This window comes from Clinocottus analis, unplaced genomic scaffold (assembly GCF_023055335.1).
Source record: "Clinocottus analis isolate CAN_PGR_092001 unplaced genomic scaffold, fCliAna1.0.p SCAF_5, whole genome shotgun sequence".
NCBI classification, from domain to species: domain Eukaryota; kingdom Metazoa; phylum Chordata; class Actinopteri; order Perciformes; family Cottidae; genus Clinocottus; species Clinocottus analis.
The window spans coordinates 17,276,422-17,297,698 of NW_027176207.1; the positions used below are offsets into that span (position 1 = coordinate 17,276,422).

Consider the following 21,277-nt stretch of genomic DNA (forward strand, 5'->3'; position numbering starts at 1 on the left):
TGATTATATTAACTCATGAATATCTATAATGCTTTATAACAGTAAACAAAACACATTATAAAGCACAAGGTCACTTATCATAATACTTCTGAATTGCTGGTTATACACTGACATATGCATTTGCTTTTTTCAAGGAAATTAGTGTCTTATAATTCCCATTGTTGTAGTGCATTATAATCTTTTTTATAATGCATTATAATCACTTGTAATGCATTATAAATATATTATATTATTTTTTTAATTTAGACGTTTCCTGCAAACATACTTTATGACAGTGTTTGTTGCCCTCTAGTGGTAGACTACGTGTAGTGCAGTAGACCACTTTTTTATTATATACGTTCATTATTTCTTTTACTTAACAAATCTTAATTTGAACCATGTCAATATCCTCCACGCACGTGTAAGATTAGAGAGAGAGAGAGAGAGAGAGAGAGAGAGAGAGAGAGAGAGAGAGAGAGAGAGAGAGAGATTAAATATGGAGGGCGGGGGGGGGCACTAACTTCCAGGTTAAATATTTGCAGGTGTGTTACTATATTGTAATATTGTTAACATCGGTTGTAAACTTCACTTTAAACTTTTGGTTTGACAGTCTCACAAGTCAATTTGAGATCACAACTTTGAAAAAAAGGTTTGTGTTTGACTGCAATGTTTGCTATACTTTTAAACAAAAAATCACGTTAAACTCACAAAATGAGTGTTTTTGAACTGTTTAAAAGGTGATTAGGAGCAACAACAAAAGAATCTGCAGAAAAGTTATATTATGGTGCGTTCATGGTCTCAAAGTGATTCTACCATTTACTGAGAGCAATTCAAACATTTGCTTTGAACTACCACGTTACTGTGGATTATATACTATAATTTGTGGGTAAACTATGGAATTAAAAATATGCTCAATAAACATTGGCAGCGGTATAAAGAGATGTAATATTACAAGATGTATAGTCGTTGTATCGTATCAACAGTGTTTTTTAGGGGCGTGAACGCAGCGCTTCCCATTGACCAGGCATCCCTTCCGGTAGATGAGGTCAACTTTTCCCTAGATCCGCCATTTCAATCCCGGAGTTTCTTGTTGCACATTAGTTTCGAATTTATTCTTTTGCCATTTTAACGTATAAGCAGTCGAGTATTCGCTTTTGTGGCGCAACATAAGTTCCGTCGTCTTTACACGCCCTGAAATTAGTCGTGGAAGTTTATGAAAAAAAAACGGTGGTAATATAGCGGGGTTTCTTTTTCTTCACGGGAAACGTTAGTCAACCAAAGTTTTTGTATGAGTTGCGGATAGGGAGAGGCAACGGGGAAAGGCCTCACGCCTCGGACGGGATTTCACAGCCATGGCCGGTAATTTTGATGCCGAAGACCGCTCTAGCTGGTACTGGGGGAGGCTAACCCGCCAGGAAGGGGTTTCTTTTCTCCAGGGGCAGAGGCATGGCGTTTTCCTGGTGAGGGACTCGATCACCAGCCCTGGCGACTACGTGCTGTCCGTGTCGGAGAACTCCAAAGTGTCCCATTATATAATCAACAGCATCAGTAACAACCGGCAATCTGGCTCAGGTAACGTTTAATTGTTTGTCACATTTTTAGGTCTACGACTGGATCTGCCACACGCGTTCACTTGATGCCAACTTGAGAACGTATAGTTTAATTTGAATAGTGAATTGCTTTGATTTAGCTCCGATACGTGCCGCTCTCGTCAAGCCGCGCCAAACGCCCTTTGCGAAATCTCTAATTTAACGCGATCCTGGTGAATCGGAAGATGTGCCCGCGCGTTATCGCGTACGTTTGAGTGTCTCCAGTGTTTTCGGAAGATATGTTCAAAGTCGGCATGTATGTAATAAAACGGTATTCATTCTTTGAGGTAAAAATGGAAACTTTTACATGTGGTTCACGTTGCCCGATACCGCCCACCGAAGTGTACGTTGGACCGGGGAGCGTTAGCTAACTGGCTAGCTACTGTGGGAAGAACAGGGGAATCGGTCAGAAATTATACGTGGGTTGCTTTTGTTTCGGCCAATCCGCGTGTGTCAGATGTAACAGCCGAACACCACAACATAAAGTACATCACAAGTAATGCTAATGTGTAAATTAAAATGTTAGGACGGCGCAGAGTTAAGTGGGTTACTTTTTAAATGGAGTTTCGTGTTAGCTATGTAGCTACCTAGCAATCAACAACCAATCAAGACGTTATTGATCATTTATTACTTTTTTCCTGGCTGGGGATAGAGGCGGTATTTTGTCCTGCAGGCAACAGGGCGGTGGGATGGGCTGCTGCTGCTGGGTTTGAATGGGACTGGGCAGACTTGGCTGTCACAACTGGGGGATGACTGGTCAGCTCGGCGTCTCTGGAATGTCTGTGATCCTGTTGCACTTACATAGCCCTACTTACAGGTCTGCCGCTGGGACTAGACCTTTTTATGGCGGGTGCTCAATTTTTGTCCTTTCAGGGCTTCCTTATTTATTTATTTTATCTGTGTGCCCCTATAATACATCATCAATAGTGAGCCATTATTGGTTGAAAGGGTACCCAGTATCCAAACTCAAATCCAATTTGACATATTACTTGAATGTGTTGGCTATTATAGCTAGAGTTTACTCAAAAGAATATGAAATATGTCTCAGAATGCCACTCTATTTTGTTTCGTTTTTTGAAAAGATTGGGCGACACAATGGAGAGATTTTTGCAATGTGTTCTACAGAGTTTTTAATATCTTTTATTGTATTAACGTTAATGTGAGCATCTAATGAGCATCTAAGCACATTTGTAAGATTTTTCATCAATGAGCTGAATTACCATGCAGGTTATTTTAGTTACAAATGGATTCTCATATGGTGATATACAATTACATCAACCCCATTTGGTACTATGTTCTGGAGCCTGGTCATACCCTTGATATAATAGTCAATGTTTTGTGTGTAATTAATCCAGTTATGTGCTGTGTGACTTCAAAGGTAGAGCAAGCATGTCAGTGCTGCCAGTGATTATGCCCAAAGGCATTGGTGTTCATTTGATTGTGGCTTTCTATTTTTTTACTTTCGCAAACTAACACTGTCACATTTCCTCTGTCAGGTTTGGCTCCCCCTCGGTTTCGGATTGGGGATCAGGAGTTTGAGGCGCTGCCAGCCCTGCTGGAGTTTTATAAGATCCACTACTTGGACACCACCACACTCATAGAGCCCATAAACAAGGCCAAGCACCCAGGATTCATCAGCACCTCCTCTGTTGGCGTCCCGTCGGACGAGGCAGAGTTTGTACGAGCGCTATTTGACTTCCCTGGTAACGATGAAGAGGACCTCCCCTTCCGCAGGGGCGACATCCTGCGGGTGCTGGAGAAGCCAGAGGATCAGTGGTGGAACGCAGCTAACCAGGAGGGCCGAGCCGGGATGATCCCCGTGCCCTACGTGGAGAAGTATCGGCCGGCCTCACCCACTGCCGCCGGCCTGGGTCCCCCTGTTGTGGGGAGTGGACAGGGGGGGCAAGCGGGAGGGGTGGTTGGCAGCACAGACGCAACAGGGGTCCCTCAGACAAACCCTGTGGGGGACCCTGGCCAGTACGCTCAGCCTGTGGTCAACGCCCAGCTTCCTAACCTACAGAATGGGCCCGTCTATGCCCGAGCCATTCAGAAGAGGGTGCCCAACGCCTACGACAAGACGGCACTCTCACTGGAGGTAGCAATTCCACCCACCATTCATGTTCTCCAAGGCTGTCCTATTCAATGTTAAACCTCCTTGGCCTCTCTGTTTTCTCTATGTGGGTCTCAGCTGTGGCAGTGTAGATTGTCCCGATTAGTTAATGGCTTACTCATGCATGTGATCATACACACAAAGTATCTTCACAAATGCAAGTTGATGGCACACATGAAGACACTCGCAGTGGGGATGGAGCTATAGAGAAAGACATACACTGATCCTTTTTTACAATGCCACCTCTTCATGTACACATCTCTTAATGGCCCATTGGGTTAATGTGAGTGTTGCATTGTACATTCATTACCACTGGAGCCCACTGAAACAAGTCTTGTTTTTAAGTTTTCTGGGAACAGACAAACAGTGTTTCCTCAGATTACTATTGAAACGCAAAACAATAGTGGAGGTTTCTAAAGAGAGGTTGACCTAATCTGGTATGTTGTGAGTCCTCTGAGGCTGCCCCACGGTGATCTAAACTCAGTGGGTCTCTGCATTACACACACACACTTTGACCATCTTGCTGTCAAAGATGATGGTTAATGAATCTATCACGCTAACGTACAACTCAAAGGATTATAGCCGCTAAAGGAGGACGATTTTGATGCTCTTTCTGTTCATGTTATTTCAGTAATTTCAGCATGTGAACTTCTGCTGACATGCTAGCCAGTAGCTAGTGATGGCTCTAATACAGGACACCGTAGGAATACTTGTATATATGGGTGGGGGTTGTCAGTCTCCTTCACTAAGCTTATTTTCATCAGACTGATGCATACAGTTGGTCGGTTGTAAATTCAGAAGGAGCTTCAGAAGAACAGATTCAAGTTGAATAACATAGTTTTACTGTTAGATTCAATGTAATCAATCTACTACACACACAAACACGTAGTACTAACTTTCAACACAGCCAGGTCTTAAATTCCATCGCTGTTTATCTGAGTCTTCTCAAGAAAAAAGGTTGCCACCATTTTGTTTGAATGAAGGAGTGGAAGACGTGTGTGTGTGTTTCTGTGTGAGATGTTTCTGTGTGAGATAGAACAGACCCGATGACACTGGGTTTATGAACCTGCTGCCGCTGTTAAAATAGGTCACAATATACAGTCAAGATTCCCAGTGCTGTACACAATGTTCTCACTGTAGATGAGGACTAGCAATTATTTTACTTAATTTACAACTGAAGATGTTATTTTGAAATTGAATCCTATTTTAAGTGAGTTGTCCGCAAAACAGTTTAGAACCTGGAACAGGAACAACCTACTTTCTACAATGTACTTCTTTTGAACATCTACTTCACTCGTTTCAAATTTTTTAACATTAAAATTAAACGGGTAAAATGGGACCTGCATGAGGACTGGACTGACATGGGATTTCAATGGTGACTCAAATATTGTCTAAGCTAAATCTACTGAAGCCTCTTCCAGACATTTGTTTAGCCGTTTAAATAGTTCTAGCGTTGGTCACATTGTCGAAGGTCCTCCATGCCACCATGTCTTGGTTATATCCGGAAAACATGGAAACAGAAGAATGCAAAAATTGTGTAAGCTGTAAGTCAATTCATCCAAAAAAATATGAGATGTCTTTTTTTGCAACTTCTACCACAGCTTCAGTCTTGACCATACACAACGTCGTTACAATGGATGCGCCACTCAAAAATGACTAATTAGGGCAACACAATATAGCCTCCCTTCACAAAAACTGGCTGCCATGGACAACATGTCCGACTGGATGAATGAAGTGTAACATATTTCAATTCAGTGTGACTATCTAACTAAAATAGAAGGCGTCGCTAAACTTCTGGCAGGCTTGTTGAAACCGTTCTACAAGAAATAAGTCGTCAGACAAGTTTTTTGTTTGTCATCAAACTTAAACTAGAGTCGATACGTACGTTGGCTGCTCTGCAGCTGTACAGATGAAGATAGGTCATTCAATTTAATGTCAATACTTTTTTCTCTGCGGGCTGACATTGACCGTGTATTGATATGTTCGACTTGCACCAAACCGATTTTGCCAGTTCCGACCAATCGGGGAGAGAGTAAGAAGGTCTATGTATTGTGTCTATACGTTCATCATCTTTTCTTCTTTTTTTTGTCGTCTTGTAGGTGGGAGACACGGTAAAAGTGACCAAGATCAACGTGAACGGCCAATGGGAGGGTGAGTGCAAGGGCAAACGAGGCCACTTTCCATTCACCCACGTTCGGCTGCTGGAACAACACCAACCCGACGACGACAGCTGAGAAACGCGCACTCTTCCCCCACCCCGTCACCTCGACCGTTTCCAGCACATCCCTTCTCTTTTGGTCGTTACGTCATGCTCTGAAAGAAAAGGATTTATACAAGCACACAATATATGAACCTATGAGCTCAACCGTTCCCCTGCCAACACGCGACGTGTCGGTTCATCTTGCCTGCTGTCATTTGAAGAGTTTACACTACGCTCAGACTGATATCGGTTCGCCTATGTAAGCCTTTATTTTGTAAAATTTCTACTCTTTATCACAAACTGCCATTGTTGGCTCCTTGCTCGACTACTCATCTGAAACCTACAATTAAATATGGCTTTCATTCAGATGGATGGCCGCATTTATTGGTTTAGTATTTATTCACGTAATATTTAGCTTCCAATAATTCCAGAGCTGTTTATTAGAAGCATGTAGCAACGAGACACTGTTTTAAGGGGCTTACACACGTACTCTCTTAGTAGTAGAGAAGATTTGAAAATTTGGCTTTCTGTCCGGCTCCCATGTATTTTAGCAATTCATTAAAAAGTGAAAGACAAAACGTAACGGCCACACTAACTATTCCCCTGTAACGTTACAGCTCAAGACTCCCTTTTTTCCATCCTGTTTCTGTCAGTCAGGCATTATTTTTTTACCCCACTTGCAGTCTCAACTAATTATGCTTACAGACTTGCTTTCCAGACTTGCTGTTAGTTATTGATTTTTACCTCGTGGGCCCATGTGGCGCTGAGGCGTCATCAGAACTGTCCAATCAATGATTTCCCTGTCAGTCCATATCGCTTCATGTTTACAGTCTTTGTGCTTATCCAGTGTAGTGGAGCCACCATGTCTTGATAGCAGCTGCTAACCCTAAAATATTCAGTAATTTTCGGGATGGAATGAAAAGCAGATATTCAACTTAAAAAGACATTCTAATTGTCAAGTTTAAATATTGGGGAAAATGTTAGTTTCCTTCCATAAAGGAGGCAGACTTAGGCGGCAGTAACCGATATCAGTCAAACCGTGGTTCACCCATCTCCAGCCCAGTATTGAAGTCTACACACCCACTCTTCCCTTCCTGTGTTTCCCACTGCATTTGATTCATACAGAAGGGAAAAATCAATTGCACATAGGAGACAAAACACTCGGCTTCTCTCACAGAATCATGAATCAGTGAGTTTTTGTAGTGCCAGACTGTGAACCTCGGAGTGAAACGTGCAAAGACTTTTCCTGATGACTCCGTCTTGTGGAGAAGACTACTTCACCAACGTATTACATCCCACACTACACACAATGTTATTTTTTTCTTTTTTTTTAATATGTACCTAAAGTGGAAAATTTTGTGACATAATTGACTCTCAACACAACATACATGCTAAATACTGTTGATTTTATTTGAACTTTTTGTTACCAGAGATGCATTTATTGTTTTATGTTCCTCTTTTAAAACACTATTCAGCACCAACATGGATGACTTCATGTGAAATGGTTTAAATGAACAAAATAAGAGCCCTTTCCAGGAGGAAAGGAGAGATCTTCTGAGGCTGTTTTTAAAAGATGAGAGGAGAAAGGTCGAGGGATTTTATTTTTGTCTTCCAGCAAGGTTTTTAATGACACTGTCATTCCGAGATGCTATTGAGATAAAAGCCACCTTTTAAAAACACTAAATCCTCTTGCATTTTTGTGTATAACTGGTATAAAAAAAACAAACAGACCTGTCACACTGTCATTTCTCGTGCCATGGTTCACACATGCTGCAGGTGAATTGTTTCTCGTCAGCCACATAGACTCCACATGCTATTATTACATAAAAAGCTTTTATAAACATTGAGCATTATGTCAGTATGAAAATAAACCATGCAATGGTCTATGACTGCTCTGTGAAAATTTATTTTCCCAATCGGGACGTCCTTAACGTAATCCTTGTTGCTCTAAATGCCAATTAAATGGCTGGCAAATGTTTGTAAAAATGCGGTAAACCGATTTAAACTGGTATAACGCTATTACCGGTGACAACACTGTTTTTAAGAAAAGAAAAGCACTCTGTGGTCCTACTCTTATTACTTATGTATTATAGTGAACTGTATACTCTCATGTATCGAATTTCCCTTGATACATAAATGCAATGGATGCTTGTTGTATGATGTAAATGGTAAACTACAGCTGAACACAGAAGTTTCTTTTCTTTTTTGTCAGTCACCAGGGAGGATCACCAGAGTTGCATCCTCTTTACCTCATGTTTTGTATTGGAAGAACAAACGTAGTTCTGAGTAGGAAGCTACAGTATTGTCTTTAAAATGTTGAAATGAACAAAGGGCACCGAATGGTTTCCACAGCACTCGCATTAAAAAACACATTGGTCTCTTTTTCTAAAATCACACATTTAACACAGCTCTGGGGTCAGATGTACACATTATTCCTATGCACACAGATCATTTATGTCACTTACCAAACATATTTATAGTGAAGACAGAATGCTGAGACGGTGCACATGTTGTACATGCATCAAAAAAGCATATGCATGGTCTTTATGATGACAGTCGTGATCTCAATCCGCAGCATCATTTTAGTTTCTAAGACAATTTAACAAAATGTTGCAGTCTAAAAACCAACTATATTGATATGATATGCAATGAAAGGCGCAGTTATTAACTTTAATTCCTTTGGTTGGTTCTTCGTGCCGTTAGTTGCTGTACGTTGGTGGAGAACTATATTTTTTAATGCAACTGATATTTGGTGAAATTGTGCTCTTTTGTGCTTTTCAATGCCATGTCACAGTGAAAAAAAGGAGTTGGAGCAACTTTATCTTCTGCACTGTGAGTATTCCCCAGTGAAGCAGTTACAAGAGGGATTAAAAACTATTTGAAAAGTGGGCATGCTTAGACTTTAGCACGGTTTGGAGCGACAAAGAACCGTGGCTCCACACCCACCTCCATTTTTGGTCAAACGTTGCAGATGGATCAATGTCACCATATTATGAGTTGAAATTAGTTGGTATAAGCATACAAAGGCACACTTCATATTTAGTTTGCCAGGAAGAAAGGATTATTGGATTTTGATATAAAACATGTAGAAATATAATTTTTCTGTAACGTGTTGCATACATGGTTAAATAATTGCACAATATAACCGCGGATGAGATATAAGAGTTAAATAGGGCATTTTTTTTATTTGCATCGTTAATTCCTTGGAGCAAATACAAGTATTGATTTGTGAAGAGTTTTAACTAACTGTGGGAGTACAAGTCGGGGCTGTGAACCTTGGCACAATTTCACAAGAAAATCTATAAAAACGGATGCAAGAAGAGTGCAGATGCCCATTTTTTCTGCATTTGTATCATACACGGTATAAAAGTTGTTATGCATTTGACCCCATATATCCTGAAATGTTGTTTGAGTTTACAATGTGTTGTGGAAAGTTTCCCTCCATTTTTTTGTTATTCAGACTCAAATTTAGGGAAAATATTTTTTGTATGCTAAATTAAATGCCATATTTTGTATTATCGTAATAAATGTTTATCAAGCATTTTTAGCTACGGCTGTGGGTCATTTGAAGCATTGTGTGTATAAATAAACAATTGCAATTGTTTTAAGTCCATATATTCCACATTTCTTTGTTGAGGTGAAATATTTGAGCTCAGCTAAATTATTGGATTTAAGTACATTCAGGGGTTTAATGTAATAACGGTCACTACAAACACAGACAGCTCAAGAAAACAAATAAAACGTCATGTCTCATGCTGAATAATGTTTGTTTAATTGTTCTTTTAATGATCATATATTTTAGTTTTGTCCCATTTCGACCTTACTTTGAAGAGGACCAGAACAAGCAAAAACGTTATCAAAAAGAAACTGTATAATGTGTCATGCATATATATATATAGAGAGAGAGAGAGAGAGAGAGAGAGAGAGAGAGAGAGAGAGAGAGAGAGAGAGAGAGAGAGAGAGAGCTTTTTTTATTTCCTGAAGCATGTAATAAAAATCTACCAAATTGTCAGTTTGGGCTTTACATTACTGTACTTTACAGTAAGAAGACACAGGCGACTGTGAGCCAATAATACATTAAAATTGTAAAATATATGCTTATTTATGAATTATATTAATGCCGAATGGAAGAGCGGCTATATTTGATAAATATAAAATCATACTTTGTTTAAAAATGCATTAAAAAGTAACTTCACACAAGATTTGCCATTGTTTGAAGAGAGTTTGTAAGGTAATCTTGGGAGAGCGATATATTTCGGGACCGAGGGCGTAGGCGTCGATGCTGCTGCGTGGGTTTCCCGGATGGAGTAGCGCCGCCATCTTTACGCCAGTGTTACCGGTGGGTGTTCAATCAGTCCAGAGGAGCAACGGTTGCTGTTGCTGATCCACTACCAGCCGATAATCCTCTCCCTTTCTTACTGGGACGCCACGCGCAGCCCTTAAAAGCCGAACACCATGGCGGATAGAGAGAACTTAGTATACCAGGCAAAACTCGCCGAACAAGCGGAGAGATACGACGGTAAGAGCCCCCCTCCGTATACATAATGGTCGTTTGCCTGGCTCCTCTTCGCCTCTTCCAGTCTCCCTGCGCAGGGGGCTTGGAGGCGCAGGTAAAGCACTGCACATGGATTTGTTGGGCGAGGGACAAAATGGCGGATATATTGCTGTAGCCGAATTAATCGGTAAACGTTTAAATCAATTGTTCGAAACCTGAATTTTTGCTTGGTGAAGAACGTGCTTTGTCGCGTGGCCTGGTTAAACGTTAGCGCTTACGCTAAGATAGTTATCAACCAGCGTCAGCTAGTTAACTAGTTAGCTATTGCTCTAGCTATCTAGCGCCTAACTAGCCGTTTCTTCAGCCCTTGTTACGCGTGACTGCAAATTCAGAAATACAGAGATTGTATAAAGCAAATCTTCCACATCCCGTCACACAGTGTGCGCCTGCGCTGAATCCATTGGAATAAGCTGGAGCTGCAGTCGGAAGATATATATCCCAAAAATGGTGTCCTCGCCACGATTAACGTTAATGCTAACGCACCGCCCACACCGAGAGTGAGAAAAGACAAACCAGTCACGGCCAATGGACCACTAACATAATGGGTGCAAGCCGAATTTAAGGCTGACATTTTCCTTTCAGCAACTCATTTTAAGTTCCAAATTGTGTGTTTTGAAGCAGGAACAAAGGCTTGAAAACTGAAACGTGAAGTTCCCTTTGTGTTGGTCCGTCTGCGGTTGTACTTTAACGAGGCCAGTGTTGTCGTGAGGGTTAATCGATTCAGAGGTGTAGTGCCTGTGGTGTGCAGACGAGACAGAGCCAACTTTTCTTTGCCATTTTTTAATCGTGTTTTTTTAAAAGTTTATCTCATATCAAATGCAACATTTATTAAGCTACTCGTTGGTACATTTGCAGTATGGTTGAATTAAATGTTCAGTCAATACTAGTCTTACTCCTCGCCGTGGTACACAGAGGCCCACTAGGGTTTGGTATGATCCATTTCTTTGACTAATTAATTTAATTGCACAAAAAACACTTCAAACATGCAACAGTGCATGTTGAATCAACTTCGGGTGTGTTGCAGCATTTGTCAAGGACTGCCTCGTTTTCTGGATTTAGAGCTAGCAAATGGCTTTCACCTATTTTAAAAAAAAAAAAGATTTCCTTGCATCTTAGTTGACACATTTATTACTTCCATGATACCAACCCATTCTGTCGTGCACTATAATACAACAGGACACATTTGCATTGTTATTTTCTTCCCATCTGCAACTGTACATCGCATATCCTTTTTATACTTTGAACAGTTGCATATTTTATATATTTTAATGCAAGTCTCTAAATATATTTGTTTCCTAATTTTGCCAATACTTGCTTTTATTCATTTAATTTTCTGTTACTATGTTTATAGTGTGCAACAACACATCAAATCCCTTGAAGGCGGTACATCCTTTTATTTATTTTCCTATATTAAACATGACCCCAAAAGACACCGACCACACATTGGTTTTCATCCATTTACACCAATAAAGCACATTGAACGTGTACACAAGCTGCGGAATACAGGCTAAAAACATTTTTTTTTAAAGGAAAAACACTGCATGTTTTATGATGGCAAGGTGCCAACAATCTGTTAATATTAATACATACAATAGAGAGTTATTGAAATAATATTATAGAAAGATGTTGATTATAATTCTGTTTAGCTAAATATGTAGAGTTGTGAGTTTTTACTGGCATGCGTTATTTGTAGCTAGAACAAGTTAGGTGGGTGGGTGTGTTCCAACCTTTTGTCTAACACAAAGAAGAGAAAGAAGCGCAATATTAAAAAAACCTCCTTGCAGTTAAGACTGACTGATGTGGAATTAAATCATACTCACGATTACATTCAGTCAATGCAGAATCTTAAAATTCTTGGACATGGTGACTGCTTTCTATTTCTGTTGTGGTCCCCATTCATTTGGATGGAGGCTATAGTGGCACTGATTGTTAAAAAAAGTTTTGTTTCTTGGCTAGTCAGCAGTGTTTTAAACTGTCCGTCTTCACCTCTACTTGTTTGACGAAGAATTCACAAGGTTAACTTTCACCGCTCCAGGAAGTAAATCCTGTGGCATGTTCAAGATTCTTTAAAACAGCTGGCCAGATATTTGAAGTCAGTTAATATTGATCATCAACTCTCAATATGATTCCACTGCAAAATGAAGTCATACCCCCTAAGTCCACTGGACATGGCTGCATTGTGTTTCAGCGGCGCTTCAGCTGCTGCACAGTTGTCAAGCAGAGCTCTTTTATGTGCTTTGGTTTCTACATGCATCTGGTCTGTTTTTAAATGTATTTACAGACCCATGTGGCTTTGAAATTAGAAGAGGGAAAAAAAGGTTAGAATGCATTTCATGGGTTAATGTCTGTGGAAGGGAAAAAAACAAGCCACTGCGGGCTATTTTTAGGGAGGTTTGTCTTTCTTGGGTTGAAGTGGGTGAGAGACAGAGACATGCTGTTCAGTAGCAGGCATACCTAATTAAGACTGAGAAACCAAGGACAAATAACACTTCAACAGATAAGCGCAGGGTGTTTGAATTGGTCTTTTTTTAACATTTTGAGTGGACATGGATGCAGTGATGCAGCTGGAAAGTTGTGTAATTATCAGTCGGTCCATGGTTCTATATTCATTTTAAATTTGCACCATTGAGATTTGAGAAAATGTAATTTCTTCAATGAGCTGACATTGTTGTAGTACCAACTGCTTTAATTGGAGCCAAGGCACCCAAGTCCTGCTGGTGCTACACATTACATGCTGCAGAATATAATAGAATAAAAAAGAGTAAGGGTCTGACTGGAGCATCTTGTTGCATGGAAATCCCCATTTCTTTTTTTCGAGACGAAAAGCCACAACTTGTATCTAACACAGGTGACAAAGTAACACGCATGCCATCTTAGCAACAATTTAACATTTATTCAAGCGTTACTATGTAATGATGATACACTGAATGTGACAGCTTTCTATTGCATATGCATTGACATACATTGTTTTTGGTCAAAACCCTAAGAGGGGTTAATGAAGCCCTGTTTGTCAGCAAGAGGTCGAGCGTAGTGTCTGATCAGCCGTAGAGCTTGTAATGCTGAGAAATGTTTGTTTTTTTAAGCAGATAGGGGGTCATTGAGTTTATTTGAGAGTGCGCTGGGCTGGAGGGTAAAATGATCAAAGCAGCATAGTGCTCCTCCTGGCTTGAAACCATCGCGTATCAGGTTTCACCAGTGTGCTGCGCAGCACCCTGCTATTGGCTTCAACAGATAACACCCTGTCTGTGATGTTGAAAAGCCAAATGAATGGCGCACTGCTCTCACCACCAAGGTGTAACCTGTTCTACGTGAGAGGTGTGACCCGCAGCTCAAGCTTGATTTGTGTTAACTGCTAGTCACAAAAATCACATTGTTAAAAATAATCATTGGCATACCACACATTACAAATCATCCCACAGAATATGTTTTGCATTTTGATAGCAGCATATAAGTCCTAATATTAAAATACAACCCTGAAGGCGTATCCAGAAATGAGAGGGAATAGATCACCAAATGTTGCACCAGTTTAGTTTGTTTAGATATTTGTGTTCCTTGTGTGTCCCCTTGAACTGCTCTTTGTGATTTGGTTACAGAGGCCCCACGTAGTGTCTGTTGATAATCCCTAGGGAAACGGCTTGTTGTGCTAATTAGTAGCTCCTTCAGAGCAGAGTATTAAATTGTTGTTTATCGTAGTTTCTTTATCAATCACATCCTACTGAATCACCTTGAAGAGGTGAGATGTTTAAAAGACAAGAAAGGCATCTCATTGGCTCAGCCTTCTGGTACATTGTTCTGGCTTCGTTCCCCGTATCCTAAGGCGTCTATAGGTGGTGAATCTCTGCATTAAAAGAGTTTATACTTGGGCAGTGTCCCAGGAACCCCATTAATATGATACTGAGGATGACGTAAACCTTTCTGAGCTCTGCACTGTGGTTTAAACTCATTGCTAATGGAAGGTGGATGTTCTTCACTTCATGTGAAGAATCCCAGCAAACCCTGCATATTTAGTTCAGTGCTGTGGAAAACCAGCAGACGTTTGGCTTGGTAGATGAAGTGTAAAGCGCTCTGTGAAAGCATTAGTTACTGAAAGTAAATGTTTCACACAGTTCAGGTTCCTTCTACTTTTGTGCCGACGGGAATTGAGAAGTCCACGCCTTATGCCATTTGTTTCCCCGTGTCTTCCAGAAATGGTGGAGTCGATGAAGAACGTGGCCAGTATGGACGTGGAGCTGACGGTGGAGGAGAGGAACCTGCTGTCGGTAGCGTATAAGAACGTGATCGGTGCCAGAAGAGCGTCCTGGAGGATAATCAGCAGCCTGGAACAGAAAGAAGAAAACAAAGGCGGAGAAGACAAACTAAAGATGATCCGGGAATACAGGAAAACGGTCAGACACTATTATAAACTAAATGTATCAACTGGTTAAGCAGTGTGAGATTGGATCTGTTTTTTTCTCCACGTTTTTAATCATGTTAATTCTGTCTTGCAACATTTCAATAAGTTTCTTTCATTGAAAACAAGTTGGAGCCAAACAATACATAAGCTAGGATAAAACGTACATCATCTTCTCACATTGTTTCAGAGATGTTAATTCAAACTTCGAGCGGCAGTTGGCCATTTTCTGCCCGTTCAGCACTCGCTATATTGATGAAACTAAATCGCATCACGCAGCTGCAATAAGTCCTTTCTGATTTCTTCAATAAAGCATTTAGTCTTCTGTGAATCTTACTGCAACGAACAAGCTTCGTCTCATTCGACTTTGATGAGAAACTGGAGACAAAGCAGTCATTTGTTTTCCCTATTGCAGTCACAGAATAGCTTCTATGAGTTCATAGAGCAAATATCGCCGTTTTTTTTCCTGACCACTCACCTTGTTGATTCACAGACATACGTGTTTCTGGTGCACTGTCGTATCATCTCATTTACATATGTTGTAGGCAACCGGCCAGCAATGTTTTTGGCAGGATCTCCAAGGTCTCCTCCAACTGACCTCTCCACTTTGAGAGAAAATGTTAAGATTTCACTGCCCAACAACACTTGTCTGAGTGAAATAACGAGCTCGCAGCAACCACGCATCGACTGTAAATCAATTCTTCCTGGTTTCTGCTGCAGAGTAGCTCCCCGTCACTGACGGCACCACCGAGCGCAATGCAGCACCGCAATGGTTCCACTCATTCAGTGAAAGTGGAAAAATACTTCATTTGTAGTGTTTGTACGTATGTAATTCCCCACAGCTGTAAAGTGCTGGAAAAGTTTCATCGATCTGTTTGGTGTACATTTTATTAAAAAGAGCTGCTGCCTCGAAGACCAATGGGATCTGTTTTAAACAAGTACACTTCATCTCTTGCAATAATGTATAAAAAACTGATCTAAAACGTCATCTATATGTTGATAATGGAAATTTGTTTTGACTCCCATTCCAATCCAGTCTGTTTTTAATTGTCTGTTTACGTGTTCTTTTCTAAACTACTTATCTTCAGTGGAGTTTACACTACTTCCAAAACTTATTTGCTGCTTACTTGTTCTGGGAAAGGTGGCGATATCCAAAGAAAGTTGTTTTTATGGATGAGAACATACATCCATGAAGTGATGTTAAACATGCTAGATTTAAATAATTTACGCTGACCCAGGATTCACACTGTCAGCTTTTCTTTGATAAATGCTTCCATGGGCACGACGGCCCTAAAAGCCGCCTCGTGTTTCTCTGCCTTCAAACTATTGTTTGTGTGGCGAAGTTTGTTGGGTACATTGTACGTGTTGCTTGAAATAGAAATGTAGGTTTGTTTTGTTTGTAACTGACAGTTAGGACATTCATTGACCACTTAAAAATATCAAACCAACTTTGAACAGTCAAAGGAAACTTTTATCTTGAATCTGTAAGGTTTTATGTGATACAAGCCGTTGACAGCAGTGTTTTTGTGTGCTTTTGATCTGCAGGTCGAGAAAGAGCTGAAATCCATCTGCAACGACATTCTGGACGTACTGGACAAGCACCTCATTCTAGCTGCAGTCACAGGAGAATCTAAGGTTTTCTACTACAAAATGTATGTATATCACTGTCTATTTGGCTTCATTATAACACCTTTTGTACAGTTTGGTTTGACTAGATCAGTCAAAGGAGTAATGCAAATATGTTTCTGCTTTATTCCCCATCAGCACTTGCATCAAACTGTTGGTTCCCACCTTAACGTAGGCTAGAATGAACACTAAAATACATGACGGAAAGCGGTTCCTCCCTTATCTAATCAGAATTCAGATTGCTGCACACCTCTGTTGCGTATAGGATGTTAGCATACTTTATATATAGAACAGTATGTACAAAATATACGCCTCATCTCACTGCGTTCAATCCACAACGTACCTGGCAATCATTATAAGTATGTGTGTATCTGAGCTACTTCCTTATGCGCCGTTCCATAACCAAGTAATTAAACATTTAGGTTTTGTGAAAAGTCTGGCTGCTCGACGTGAACTGACCTCACGGTTGCTTTAGGTGGAGATTTTCAGTCATTGCATGAGTTGTTTAATTGAAGTCATGTCTTACTTTTACTTGCACAGAAGTATTTTACTGAATGTCACAAATGTCTTGTTCACAGTTTGCACTCGGGATGTGACAAATTCTCATTTCCCCACTTTACTTGGACTAAGCCAGGGTCCTGGCTTAACTTAAAGCCTCAAAAGATATTCTGTAAAAACTGCGACAATTGCGTGCCAATCCTTAATAATTTGTTGGACAACAGTTTTTTTTTAAATGTGGCTCAGGCTTCAACAATGTCATTATTAAGAAGGCTTGATTTGCAGGGGCCGCGGTGCATTCATGTACTTGTCCCAAACGGCATTGTTCTGTCAAGTAAAATCCGTACGGCTCGATTTGTTAATGCATTTGATTATTTGTGGTCTTCCCTCTACTCAGGAAGGGAGATTACCACAGGTACCTGGCGGAGTTTGCCACGGGCAACGACAGGAAAGAGGCAGCAGAGAACAGTTTGGTTGCATACAAAGCTGCTAGCGACATCGCCATGATCGAACTCCCTCCAACGCACCCCATTCGTCTGGGATTGGCCCTTAACTTTTCAGTTTTCTATTATGAAATCCTCAACTCGCCAGACCGTGCTTGCAAGTAAGTGAGATTATTTTATTTTCTGTTTTAACTGACTTTTCCAACTGTGTATACAGGACTCTATTTGTTTTTGACTTCATTATTCAGTGTTTTTTTTGTATTGTTTATGCTTTAGTGTACATATTTCTGCCAAGCATCCATGAATGCACTTTGGCAGAGTAACTCATTGGAAAAAGTCTGTTGCAACAATTGCAGTTTGTTAAATTAAATCGTCGCTTCGACAACTATTTTTATTTCTGCCGTGAGCTCAAATCCCAAGAAACTGTTCCATCTGTCCGACACTGTTGCACCTTTTTAAAACCATGAAAAGCAACAGATTAATTTCCATCCATACAGTTTCATCCATCTGTTCTCTGAATGTGTGTGTGACTGCGTTGTCCTGCCTCCTCCCTGCTGACAGGCTGGCGAAGGAAGCGTTCGACAATGCAATCGCAGAACTGGATACGCTGAGCGAGGAAAGCTATAAGGACTCAACACTTATCATGCAGTTGCTACGTGACAACTTGACACTATGGACCTCAGACGTGCAGGGAGATGGTGAGAGAGACATTCCTTTTAAACGCGGGCTTTAGTTGCTTGAAGAGACAGCATCTACATTTCTCAGTGATGTTGGTGATTCTTGTCTATTTTTTCCTTATTTAATTTGCCCCTCATAGTCTTTTGTTTGTAGTTTCTAAGATACTTGTCTTCAAGTGCTGATGCCATCGAAAAAAGCACCATGAGAACTGTGAAGAATTATCTTTTTCTGTAATCTTGAGCCTCATCACAAGCCCTCTCTCTCTGTCTCTTTCCTTCTCAGTACTCACACACTGCTTTAACTTCTCATCTCTTCTGTAGATTCTTAAGGACAGCCTTCTTCCCCTCACTCCTCCATTATAGAAGTCTAATTTGTAAGTCATTCCTTCTGCCTGTCTTCTGCCCTTTTCCACCTCTAGCCATCTCTCCTGTCTCACCACCCTGACATCCCTCACTAACCTCCTCACATTGTATCCTCTCCTGCCCTGTTTGCCCACAGGGCAAAAGGATTACAGAGCTACTGCATCATTTTTGTTTTTAATTTATTCTTTTTCACCTGCTATCCACCTGTTTCTGCACGAGTGGAACTAGAGTGCTGAAATATACCAGAATGTTGCACTGTTCACCTGGGAAATGTGAGCATAGTTGAGATGAAATGAAAAATACCCGTTTTAACCCTTAAGTGTGTGTGTGTGTGTGTGTGTGTGTGTGTGTGTGTGTGTGTGTGTGTGTGTGTGTGTGTGTGTGTGTGTGTGTGTGTCTGTATCGTAATACACTCTGAGCCCTCTGCACACCTTTTTATTCTAAATTATTTCATTCAACTCCTTCTTGTCACTCTAACTTTTGTTTCAATGGGACTTTACCCTTCCTGCTATGGCAGAAAAAATAAATTGCGATTGACGGCTCTTTGCGGACCCCCTGCTCCTTCACCTTCAGTGGCGCTCAACGCAGATCCTGCAGATCCTGCCTCGACAAGGCCGAGCTCGGAGACCTGTGAACGCAGCCGTTTGAAGTGTGACATAACGGATAAACTGCAATAACATAACAGCATGTGAGGCTGCTGCTCCATCTCCTGTGGCTTTCTCACATCCCAGTTCGCTGTGGCGCTAATGAGCACTGTTACGGTTTCTATTTTAATCATGATGGGTTCTCCAGCCTTTTGTTACTTGTGCCTCTTAATTCTTCATTACACGGATGGCTGTGCTGTCTCTATGGTAACCTTTCCAAGCAACCGGTTGCACAGGTTCACGAGGCATTTTGCTCCATCGGTACGTCTGACCAGGTCCTGGCTGCGAACTAACTCTTGCTCACTCGCCTGCATGCCGACACAATCGGTGGAAAACACTGTGGTCTGCTTCTAAATGTTGGGATGGATTGTTGCATGATTGACTGATCCACACATTTGTGGGCGGATCCCAAACATTTGTCTTTTAAATGATGTCAACTGACCAGAAGCTCAGTATAGCACCAAATAATGACCATTCCCTCGTTGTATTTCTATATTTTCTCTAATAAAGGATCTGCAAACAACGTCATTGTGCCAAAACAAAATGCACATTGTGTTGATGAGAGGACAATATTCTCCGCTTGATGTTTGAAATTGTAACCAACACCGTACTAAACATACCATTAAGCTTTCTCCTGGTCGACCATCTGATCCAAAAAGCCACGTTTAGCTGCCTTTTTAAAATAATAAAAGTATATCTCTGATTGAGTGTGCAGAGATAACATTGTTTTATGTTCCTGTCATTATCTCAGGTGAAGAACCGAACAAAGAAACGCCACCGCAAGATGCGGAGGAAGAGACCCCGCCGCCAGAGTGAACCACACAAGACAAGTCCTCTGCCTCCTCCCCCTCCTCCCTTGTTTCTCTCCTCCCAGCACTAGCTTCTGTCCCCAGCCACAGTTCTCAACTGGGTTTATACCGCAGCCCACACTCTTCCTCTACCTTTCCCTCCATTTCTACCCGTCTGTCTCACCCTTTCTCCTCATATGCATGTCATGTCCCGATGCCCCACAGGGCCTACTCGGGACCCCCATCTCCACTTCCCAGGAGTTTTACTTTATTTTTGATGACTCATTTTGCAAGCCTGTACCCTTTAAGGTTCATGTCCTCTTTTACTGTTATTTTTTATTATTTTTGCTTTACTTTGCTGTATCATCTGTTGCCAAGTACGCTTGCCTGTATTTCTAACACACATATGCAAAAGTTTATTTAAAGACAATACTTAGCTGTTCAACTTTTTCCTGTATTTGTGTGTTTCTCAACAATATATTGTCCATGCAGTCGGTGAGTTTTGGAACATTTCAGTTTGCAAATTGAGAAAATAAAGTGGCGATGAAAGATTTAAAAGGGATGTGTGAAAGCTTTTTGGAAGAACTAAGTGCCCTCTTTATTTTGTGGTTACCAAACCCGCCCCTTCCACACATCAATATCTTTTTTTTTAATGACAAATAGCAGAATGTCCCCCTTCGCCAAGCATCACTCTGACCTCTATTCTTGTCCATTCTTGGACCAAGTAATGTGCTGCGAGGCTGTAGCGCTTTTGCTAATGGCAGATAGATAGGTAATGGCTTTTTAGCAAACAAAACGTGTGTGTCTGTGCGCGTGGGAGGGGGAATGCTCAACACTATTGATTGTAATATAATGCAGTTTTTGCATTGGCACCATATTAAAAAAAAAAAAAAAAAAGTTTGGGAATTAGAGACCTGCTCTATCTTTACTGTCCTGGCTATTTCAGGTTTCCTCTTCTCAACTCTGTCTCTTTCCTACTCCTCGTTTCCTCTCTTCATTCTCTTCGGTATGTGTAACGTGAATCTGATTTGTACTACTGGATATTCTCAACGGAGCCACAAGTACCATCTGTATTCTTACTGAAACACAGCATGGAATTAACATTAAACTTCAAATTGAAAAATTAAATTAACATGTGTAAGATGTTGTCTTTTCCAGTTTTTGGTTTGACATGATTCAGTTTGGGTTTTTAACCACTAGAGGGCAGTGCAGAAGCAGAATAAATCCAATTTACAGTTGATGAATGCATTGATTCTGCAGTCGAGTTTCAAAGGCAGCTAAGTCTGGTCTCGCTGTCCACATTTCTCTTTTTGAAGAACGCCAAGAGAAATGTCAAACTATAGTACGTCATAAGACATCTTAAAAAGTAATTAAAAGCAAAAGTATACTTTGTCATAAAAAGTTAAAGTACAGCA

At 40.8% G+C, this 21,277-nt stretch overlaps 2 protein-coding genes across 3 annotated transcripts; both read left to right on the forward strand.

The window, feature by feature from the left end:
* Nucleotides 1-1,024: 1,024 nt before the first annotated feature.
* LOC137802981 (adapter molecule crk-like) lies at nt 1,025-9,487 on the forward strand. The gene is made up of 3 exons (XM_068601217.1): nt 1,025-1,551; nt 3,065-3,663; nt 5,778-9,487. The coding sequence occupies exons 1-3, from the start codon at nt 1,332-1,334 to the stop codon at nt 5,910-5,912; spliced, it is 954 nt and encodes a 317-aa protein (XP_068457318.1). The 5' UTR covers nt 1,025-1,331; the 3' UTR covers nt 5,913-9,487.
* Nucleotides 9,488-10,185: 698 nt separating this feature from the next.
* Nucleotides 10,186-20,818, forward strand: LOC137802154 (14-3-3 protein epsilon). Of its 2 annotated transcripts, XM_068599773.1 has the most exons (7): nt 10,186-10,397; nt 14,619-14,818; nt 16,369-16,475; nt 17,345-17,551; nt 17,952-18,088; nt 18,389-18,441; nt 19,826-20,818. In XM_068599773.1, exons 1-6 carry the CDS (start codon nt 10,334-10,336, stop codon nt 18,394-18,396), a joined length of 723 nt encoding a protein of 240 aa, XP_068455874.1. In that variant the 5' UTR covers nt 10,186-10,333; the 3' UTR covers nt 18,397-18,441; nt 19,826-20,818. The 2 variants fall into 2 exon arrangements, with proteins under 2 accessions (XP_068455874.1, XP_068455873.1); XM_068599772.1 differs by lacking the exon at nt 18,389-18,441 and having other exon boundaries at nt 10,188-10,397.
* The last annotated feature ends 459 nt before the right edge of the window (nt 20,819-21,277 follow it).